This window comes from Choloepus didactylus, chromosome 19 (assembly GCF_015220235.1).
Source record: "Choloepus didactylus isolate mChoDid1 chromosome 19, mChoDid1.pri, whole genome shotgun sequence".
NCBI classification, from domain to species: domain Eukaryota; kingdom Metazoa; phylum Chordata; class Mammalia; order Pilosa; family Megalonychidae; genus Choloepus; species Choloepus didactylus.
The window spans coordinates 3,286,700-3,297,398 of NC_051325.1; the positions used below are offsets into that span (position 1 = coordinate 3,286,700).

Consider the following 10,699-nt stretch of genomic DNA (forward strand, 5'->3'; position numbering starts at 1 on the left):
CTCTTGAACTCACTCCTTCAGCTGATTGTATCTGACTCCCTAACAAATATTGACATCATCTCCTATAGCTCCCACAATCTTTGCGCAAATTTTATCTACTTATATCTCTCACTTTTCAAACCTTTAATATTCCTCAAACATCTATCCTTCTCATTTCTCATGCAACCCTCAATTTTCTCTCATATCCCTTTAAATCACCTCTCTGTAATAACTTGTCTTGCAACTCTCATTTCTCCCTCCCATTGAGGAAATGATAGCTCCATTTTTTATCATTCATCGCTTGATATCACAGTAATATTTATTAAAAAGAGGAAGTAAATAAAATTATTCATTTTACACCAGAGTGTAATAAATATACCTTCAGAGGTTTGTCACAGGAGACTAGTGGTATTTTGATTTGACTAGGCAATGACCATCTCTCTGAAGATCTGGTGTTGTAGGAAAACCTGACAGATATGAGGAAGCCATTCATGTAGACAACAATGAGATCCTTCCTAACAGAGAAAAAACAAGTACCAAGCATGTGGAGAGAGCTTTTTTGGGAAATTCCAACAGTGTTTTGAGACCACAGTGCAGGGAGTATAGAAGAGCAATTGAGACAAGGTCTGAAAGATTAGAGGCCATAGAATAGATTTTGGTTTTAAGATGAGTGAAAAGGAAGGACAATTGAGAACTTTCAGAAGTGGAGCAATGTCTTAACTTACTGAGTTGCTTTGTGAAAATTTTCTAAGGAGAGATGAGGGCAGAACACAAACACCCTTAAGGAAACTATTGCAGTGACAGAGATAGATGATGAATGATGGTAGCTTGGACCAGCATAAAAGTGACATATGGTCCATCTGGGATATATATGAAGGGAGAAAGAACATGACTGGGTGTTTGAGAGGATAGAGGAGGACACTAAGATTTGCTTCTGAGCAGCTGGAACACATGAAGTTGTATGAACTTAGATGGGAACTCCTTTAGAAGAAGAAATCAGTGGTGAGGAATATCTACTATAATTTCACCACATTAAAATTTGTATATTGTATGCATCTATAACATAATGAAACATATCAATGTATTGATAAAATAGGTATGTTCCATTTCTTTTTTGAGACACATAAGTCTTAAGAACAGTTCCTATCATGGATAAACCTCAAGAGAATCAATCCTGATCCTGAGTACACCTTACCCAACACTGAGCAGGATAATAAATCCCCACATTTATGGAAGGGAATTCTGGAGAGTTATCTGGAACTTTAAATAGACATGAGATTACTGTGTCTGTTCCAACAATGGTTGACCAGTCTTCTGTGTGAGTTTTGGGAGATCTCATAAATGGTGCAGTGAGGACAGTATTCAGCATGTGTCACTTATCATTATTCCAGTCAGCCTATCTCAGCATCAGGCAGTGAAGTCAGGCTGCACATGATTCAGTCCTCCCAGAAGCATACCTCAATTCTTCAACTTCATAGTATTTTAGCAAGATGTTGTCCTGGCATTGGGTTCTCTGGATGGATTGAGTGTGATGTTCATGAAAGACATGGTTTTATTTTCCAGAACCAAAATTTCTACTTTGTTTAGACATTGAAAAGAAAGTTCATTCTGAGGCCAATGTGCATCCTGCTGACAATACAATTATATATTCTTGTTCAGCAGAAACCATTAGGGAATATTCTAGAAGTGATGTAGGGAATACCTACTCCTGGGCAAGGTTATTCACATAGAACTGTTCCTCCCTGTATAAGGGAACATGGTGATTGTGAAGGATTTCCCTTGCTATTGGAGGCCATTTTTTCCTCTCCAGAGAGGCAACTGCTCAGGACACTCCAAAAGTACTTACCAAAACTATGCCACTTCTGAATAAGAAAATGTAGGACAAACATGGTGCTCTGAACAAATGTGAATCTTCCTCTCCAAAACACTGTTAATATGCATTTATTTTGTTTCTTCATTGTCACACTATATTGTTTTACAATTTAAAACTTGTTTCATCAGACCATATGACAATTACTGATATAGAAATAATGAATGTGTTCATTCTAAAGATAAGATTTAACTGTTTGCAGGGGAAACATGCACAATATTTTTGTGATTAAACATGAATAGACTAGACCACATATAAGTATGTGTGTGTATATATACACACACACATATATATACATATATATATACATATATCAAATATATATGTATATATGTGTATATATATATATATATGGGAGTATTTATGGGAATATATATACACACACATATATATCATACTCACAATAATATTAAAAATATAATGAGAATAGTTGAATAATAGAATGTGTATAAAAATCATTAAGTTTAAATTTTCTAGTGGCTTAAATTGTTTTGCAATTCTCATTAGATCAATTGTGTCTTTGTGTCTCTTTTCCCTGCCATTATTTGTATAACTCTTCCACTTGAGCATGGAAAGATCCTGTAATTCACTAGCAACCAACAGGACCTAACAAAGATGCTGGGTGGTACATCATGTGACAATGTAACATTATTTAAAATTCAGACATGCTAGCAAACTCATTCTTGTGTATATCAACCTACATTACTGTCTTAGAGGAAACCATTAGCCATTAATCCTACAGCCTGAAGGACAATGGACAGCAAACTGTGAGTATGGTAGACATCAGCACAAAGAGGCATCCCTCTGGGAACCCAGGATGGAAATGTGTAAGTGGCTCCACTAGAAACCACATTGACCACAACTCTAACCTCCATTGGTGGCTGACCTTTTCTCAACCTTCTTCTCAGAGAAAGAGCGTCCTCTCAATTCCATCATGTAGGTCAGAGGCAGGGCTAATGCACTAACTTACTTCCCAGTAATTGTACTTGGAACCCTCTGTCACTTTTCAAACCAAAGTGCAAATAATTGTGCAGGACCCAGCCGATTTTTTTGGAATTATAAAAATTAGTTCACTGGACCAGGGAAAAGAACTCCATGTACTCAGAAGAATTGAAAGCAAAGACATGAATAGACATTTGCATAATGATGTTAATGGCAGCATTAATCATGATTGACATTGGATAGAGGTGGCCCAAGTGTCCATCAGATGAAGTGTGGAAGGGCAAATTATCAATATACACTTACAATTTAATATTGTGCAGCTCTAAGGAATGGAGTCATGATGCATGCAATCACATGAATGAAGCTTGAGGACATTATGTTGAGTAAATTAAGCCAGAAACAAAAGGATGAATGCTGTATGGTTTTACTAGTATGAACTAAGTATAATGAGCAAACTCTGAGAGTTAAAATCGAGGGCATAGGTTATCAGGATGCAGAAAGAGGGCAGAGATTGGGCAACTGAGCTCCAGGAGAACACAATATTTAATAAGGTTGATTGTAAAGGTTCAGAAATGGACAGCTCAATAGTCTATAGTGGCAAAATAATGCTGTAAGTGTAAATAACAAAGCTGAGTGTGATCATGGGTGAAAGAGGTAAATTAGGGTCATGTATATAACCAAAAAGAAAGCAAGAGGATAAAAACTGGGACTGTATAACTTAGAAAAACCAAATGGATGATGGTGGTGGTTAATTGTACAAGTCTAATAAAGTTTTACATGAATGAGAACAAATGCATGTCACTATTACATGGTGTTAAAAATGTAGTGGTATAGAGATAAATTCAATTAATGCAATCTAAGTTCTATTTTTAACAGGAACATGGTAATATTGATTCATTAATTGTTAGAAAGTCATGTTATTCACACCAAATGTCAATAATAGGGCTATATGAGGGAGGTGTATGTGATATTTATCTTTCATCTCAGAAGAAATGGGGATGTCTTCATATAGATTGTGGTGGTAAATGCATAACTATGTGAGTATACCAGGAATCATTTATGTATATTTAGGATGAAATGTATGGTGTGTAAATAAAACTGTTTTTAAAACAGGTACAACAGTTTATGAATGTTTCAAGACCAAGAAAATCACAAATGTGTGAAAGGTGCTAATAAAGCTGAAGGCTGGTGTACTCTCCCTTAGAGACCAAGGAAGTGAGTAAAAGTTTCTCAGTTCTGTGCTCTAAGAAGTAGCAGGTCAAATATTGCACAATCATCCTGGGAGTGCAATTGTTCACATGCATTTCCCTGATGCCTAAGGAAGTAGTAGAACATGCCTGTTCTAGTAGTGAGGGACCACCTGCAAAGGGTCCAGTGACCTTCAGGTCATGTCATTATCCAAGGCTGAGCCTGGATGTGAACCAGGTCTCTTGCCTGTGGGCACCATGCTCTGTACAATGTGCTGTCCACATATTCTCCCAGGTTGTGCTGTTTGGGATGTTAGATGAAGTAAGGAGGGAACTCACCATATAATGTGCTCCTGAGAGAGTAGTGAGAAGCCCAGACCAGTTGTTTCCTTATCAATGTGGCTGAGGAGTTGCTACCACAATATCAGAATTATTTTTGGATAGTAAATTTTTCTCTAACCAAGAAATGCAGTCCTCTGGGCTCTCAGTAATGAGTGGTCCCTCTATGGTGAGGATCAGTTTTTCTCACAGATTCCAAAATAGTGTATGATGTAAATCACAACTTTATTATAAGGTAAATATCAAACTCCAGGGCAGTTCCTCCACATTGTGTGCTGGAATGTTCAAGATTAATTGGCCTTGTCCAGAAAACCATGGATATCCTGAGGATGTTCTCCTGCCTCATGGTCACATCCCCTTGTCAGTGTCCCAGAGGTTCCCTTGGGTGAATGGATGAGGTGTATGGATTTTATCATGATTTTTGGTACTTTTTTTTCTATCCAGGTGTATTGACCCAGGTTCAACATATGGATCCTTGCCCAAGAGGGCTGAAGTCCTCCCAGACATTGTCCCTCATGTGTACAACCTCTGATTACTCCATCACCCTTGTTTCCTGTTGGTATTGGATCCATCAGCCCAAAGACATGGGCCTTCAGTGGTTGTCAGAAATACATTACAATGGAAATATATACCATGATCCATCTCTCAAGAGTGGACACTCCATCTCCAGAGACATATCCAAGAACCAGTTCTCTGTACAGCTGAGTTCTATGACTGTCGAGGGTATGGCTGTGTATCACTGTGTGAGAGAAGTCATGAAAAGACAGTTAGACCCAGGAAGAAAACTTGCCATTTCAGGACTGTAGGCAACAAGTACAGGGACCCCCAGGAACACGTGCAGAAGAAATGTGGTGAACTTTGACCTTCCAAAGTATGGGTTCTCCTTGCTGATATTCCTCCTATGAGTCATTTCCACACAGTTTCTTCAATAATTTCATAAATTATCATGATGTCTCTTTCAGGAATTCGTTATTCCTGGGGTTAGGTGAATTTCAGAAAAGTGCACATAAACATAAAAATGTGATATTTCAGTTAAGTAATATTTACTGCTTCATTGCAATAATAGGGGGAAAATGATATGGGAGTATTTTGGTTTCTTTTTTATTTTTATATCTTCTCTGGAATAAGGAAAAATATTAAATTTGATCATAGGGATATATGCAAAGTTGTGTGATGATGCAGGGAGCCAGTGATTGTATACTTAGAAAGTTTTTATAGTATGTGAATATTTCTCAATAAAGATACATTAAAATTAAAAAAAATTAAAAATTTAGTACAAATTTCAAAGAAGGACCATATATATATGAGTGAATTCATCAATAACATATGGGAATTATAAATAAATATGCACATAAGAGCAGAGCCCAAAACAGCACATAACAGCAGATCCCAAAATATATCCTAAGGACAATTGTAATGAAAAAATCTATGTATCTACAATAATAGTTGGAGACTTCGATACACCTCTTTTAATAATGGATATATCAGTCAGATAGAATATCAGTGAGGAATCAGAAAGGCTTGAACAGCCCTATAAATGAACTAGAAATAACAGACTTATAAAGAATAATCCAATCAACAACAGCAGAATATACATTCTTTTAACTGCTCATGGATTACTGTCTCTAGACAATGTGTTGGACCACATACCAAGTGTCAATAAATTTTATATAACTTAAATCACACAAAGCATCTGCTCTGAAAGCAATGAAATGAAGACAAAAACAAGCAAATGAAAGAAAACAGAAAAAATCACAAATATTTGTAAATTAAAGATGTACTCTTAATCAATGGGTCAAAGAAGAAGCTGTAAGAGAAACTAAGAGAGAATATGCAAACAAGTTAAAACTAAAATGAAAGGAGAGGCAAAATCAGTGATCTTGCAAAAATTGTAAGGACTATATGAAAATACTATAAACAACTGTATGCCAACATATTACAGAATCCAGAGGAAATGGATAAATTAATAGAAGTACACAAAATATACCAACTGAAAGAAGAAGAAATAGAACTTCTCAGCAGACATATAGCATGCAAAGAAATTGAACCAGTAATCAAAACCTTGCAATAAAAATTTCAAGACAAAATAACTTCCCTGGGCACTCTATGGAACATGGAAATATGAATTAACACCTAACCTTCTTTCACCTAAAACAAAAACTTAAAGGAGATAAACACTCCTAACTTATTCTAAGAGGGCAACAACACCCTAATCATAAAGCCTGATGAAGATATCACAAGCACAGAAAACTACAGACCAATTAACCTTATGAATGTACATACAAAAATCCTCAACATAATAATAGTAAATCAATTCCAAGAACATAAGAAAACTATACAACATGACCAGGAAAGATTTATCTCAGGAATGAACAGGTGGTTTGACATAAGGTAATCAATCTGTATAATTATCACATTAACAAAAGGAAGTAAAAATCACATATTCATCAGTTAGGCTTGTTTATGTCTTCAAAAATTGACACCTATATCACTCTGCTATCTTCTTGTTTACTGCTAATTAAAACAACACACTCTTTACTGCCTTATGTAAAGAAAACATGTTTCTGTTTGACTCTTTTGGGTGATATATGAAAGTAATATGTGGCCTCCATGTAATTGTAATTAGCCATATTTACCCTAAACACATTACTCCTTAATTATTTACTAGTTCCTTTGGCCCAGTCTTGCCTTTCTATTTGGGAAATTTTTAATGTAGAGTGGGAAAACTTGGAGAGTTTCATTGGTTTATTTCCACATATAGACATAACTTAATAGAGTGAGTTTAAACTTTTCATCACACTATCCTTCACCCTTGCCAGGGATTTACCTGACTGTGCAACCCAGATTCTGTCACAAGGAGCATTTACTTCATGAACTCTCATTGTTTTTCCATATAAGAGGACAATGCACTGAGGCCAATTGACTTCTTTACATGAAATTAAACCTGGCAAGGACTGACAGTCAACATCATCCACAAGAAGTTAAATATACAAATTTAATTTTGTATCATTACAAGTTATGCTATTTTTAAATCCATATTTCAAGTTTGAAAAATCCTTAGAAATGAAGTTTCTAAGTAATTCAAAGCTGCTTCTTTACATATATTCATGTAGCTATAATTTGAAAGCAAAGACTTAGGATTTATCATGCTATAGAAAAGAAACTTAAAATTGACACTAGAATCATTAATCAAATGAGTTCAAGCATTTGGGTGGAATTCCTTTTGACTTTCATTTTCCACTTTCATTTTCCAATATCCTGAGGGACATTCATAGGCAAGTAGTTCTCAATGAATCAATGTATGGGTGATGACAGTGAAACTGAGGTAGGTGACATGCCTGATTCACACAAGTATGATATGCCAGGTTCAGGGCAGTTGTTCACATGTTCCTCATGATTCACGGAGGTCAGAGGTAATGGCAGTCAGGTTCCTTCTGGCTCCTGAGAAGGATAGATAATGAACAGAACTGTGGTGGTTCTAATAGCACCAACATCCTAGTATGTATTTACACTTAACATCACTACTGTGTAGTGACAAGAACAAAATTTGATGGTGTTTTTAGCTGTATATATATCCTCCCTAGGACTAGCAGAACAATGACAATGAACCCAAAAACCATCTTTGATGCTTGATCACATCTGGCTCCCTGACCAGCTCACTTAACATATTTCCTGCCTTTAAGTAGAAGAAACAGGGTTGGGTGTGGGGCAGCCAAGGACAGGACTCTATTCTTCCAAGGTTCAGCCAGCATCCTTCTCCCAGGGTGCCCATAATATAAGGCCCTCCCCTCATCCCTTTTAATTTACATAGAGTCACCTCCTAAATGCAAATCACCAAGTGGGTCAGCAGATGAAACCACAGCACACAATTACTTAAATCAGGCTCCACCTCAGTCTGGATAATATTTCCTAGGAGGCATGAACCTCATCCATAGGAACATGAAAGCCTCATGGTTTTTCCTCTTTCTGGTGGCAGCTCCCAGATGTGAGTGCCTCAGGATTCATACATGAAGGTAATGGGGATGATGCATCTCAGCACATGACTCACAGGTTATACTTGTCCTCAGGTGTCCTGTCCCAGGTGCAGCTGAAGGAGTCGGGAACTGGCCTGGTGAAGCCCTCACAGACCCTGTCCCTCACCTGCTCTATCTCTGGATTCTCTTTAACCAGCTATGATGTGAACTGGATCCGCCAGGCTCCAGGAAAGGGGCTGGAGTGGGTTGGTATAATATGGGCTGGTGGAAGCACAAACTTTAACCCAAATCTTCAGTCCCGACTCAGCATCACCAAGGACAACTCCAAGAATGAAGTTTATTTAAAGATGAGCAACCTGAAAGCCGAGGACACGGCCATGTATTACTGTGCAAGAGACACAGTGAGAGGAAGTCAGCGTGAGCCCAGACAGAAACCTCTCCTGAGCACACAGGAAAGGCTGGGCTGCAGGGGTCACTCTGTACCACCAGGGGGCACACAGGTCCTGGCACAGGGGCAGGCACTGAGAGGGGTTGTGAGGAGTTTCCTGGCCTTGCTTGAGTTTCCCTCTTCTTACTTTGCAACAGAGAATAGCCATTAAAGCAGTCCTAGGATGTATCCACAGATATTTTTATTGTTATTCCCTATCAGTGTGTATATAAATATATTTATATAATGTATACTTTATAGATAATGAAAAATCATATGTAATTTGTAGACATTTCTCTCCTTCTGAATTTGCCTGAAAGTGTTTATAAAGCTTGCATTTACCATTATTTCTCTCACTGTCATCACTTTTATGTGATTACCTAGAACAATTTTTGCACACTCACCATCCTGTAGAGACCCATGTCTTCTGGGGGAAGGACAAGGATGTGGGAAGTCCTGGGGCAGACATGGGTGCCTCATCCAGGTGCCTCACTTTGCTCCCTCCATTTCTGTTAAAAAATGGGTTTAATGTGGAATCAAGGACCAGGCCCATACAGTTACTTTATGATCATATGGAAAATCCATAAAGTAAATGCCACCCTTGCATCACATACACAAGGACACCCAAACACCCTCAGGTTGTCAAAATATATATTAATAGATATAAAAGATAAATGTAGTATCAAAATGTAAACTGTTTTCATACAGAGTGTATTACTGATGCCATTTATATTTAATTTAGACATGTCTTGAATATTTCATGCATGTGCCATTTATTAGCATATTCTTTCCTCCTAAAATAATTAAATATTTTAATATAAATATATTATCACACTCCCCATTATTTCTTTATGTACAATAGGTAGGCCAGCAAAAAACACTTGTCACATGCCTAATCTCCTCTGGACAGGCTCAGCTCAGGCTTCTGAAGGCACTACTTACATGAGGTCCTTATGAGGAGGGCAGACCTACTCAGATGTGAACTTGGACCCCACATTCCAGCACATTCTGGGAAGCTGAGCATGCCTCCAAATGACTGCACTCTGTCCTACTGTTTACATCTGGTAAACAGCTTTGACACTGCCCTGTCTGGTGTTTCAAAAATGTGTTTAAAAGTAGTAGTTGAAAAAAAATTATTTTCTAAAGATAATTCACAGCTGGAAACAGAGAATTCCACTTCTGTCTTTATTGCGTGTTGTATGTAAGAGATTAGAGCTACAAAGCCCAAACCAAGAACTGTCCCTGTTGGCATATGAGAGGTAAAAGAGGAGAGACCATCCCTGACTTCGACAAGAAGTCCCTTTGCATCCTCTTACTGCACATGGTCCTGGCACTGGGTACTTTGGTGGGTCCTTAATGTCTCCTCCAGCCCAGGCTCCTCCTCCCAATCTGAATGGCAATATTGTGTCTGGGCTCACACTGCCTTCCTCTCACTGTATGTCTCCTGGACAGTAATGCATGACCATGTTCTGGGAAGTCCTGTAGCTTGGTTTCTGATAGATATCTTTCTTAGATATAGCACAGAACATGAAAATTTGGCCCTGGGTATACAGACAGTTTTTATTCCATGATGATCCACAGTAGTAACCATGACACACCATTGTAGCTTATTCACTAGGGGCTGGTAGATCTACAGCCAATTATAGTGACTAGTTTTGAGGGATAATTAACAAATAACACAAGTAAGGGACAAGTTCTGCCAGGTCTTCTCTAGTCCTTCGCTCTGCTCTTCAAGGCACCTTGGCCTGGACTTATGTGGACAATGAAAACTGACCTTGTCAGTCACAATGAAACACACTGATCACTTTTGCCCCTTTTCTTTAGTATCCTTTCATATTGTGTCTTAGCCTTGGCCTGGCCAAGACAATATCCAAATTGTGCTCAGTATGGACAACATAGATGGTTGAAGGGTCAGTGGTGTAGATGGTAAATGGCCCTCTAGATGAGGGGAATCAAGGGATGTCCACATGTTTACCCTTGG

At 37.9% G+C, this 10,699-nt stretch overlaps 1 gene segment (V, D, J or C); it reads left to right on the top strand.

Annotated features, from left to right (window-relative positions):
* The first annotated feature begins 8,189 nt into the window (after positions 1-8,189).
* On the top strand, positions 8,190-8,890 carry LOC119515999. The segment is given in 2 exon segments: positions 8,190-8,302; positions 8,385-8,890. Coding segments are annotated over 2 exon segments (573 nt in total).
* The last annotated feature ends 1,809 nt before the right edge of the window (positions 8,891-10,699 follow it).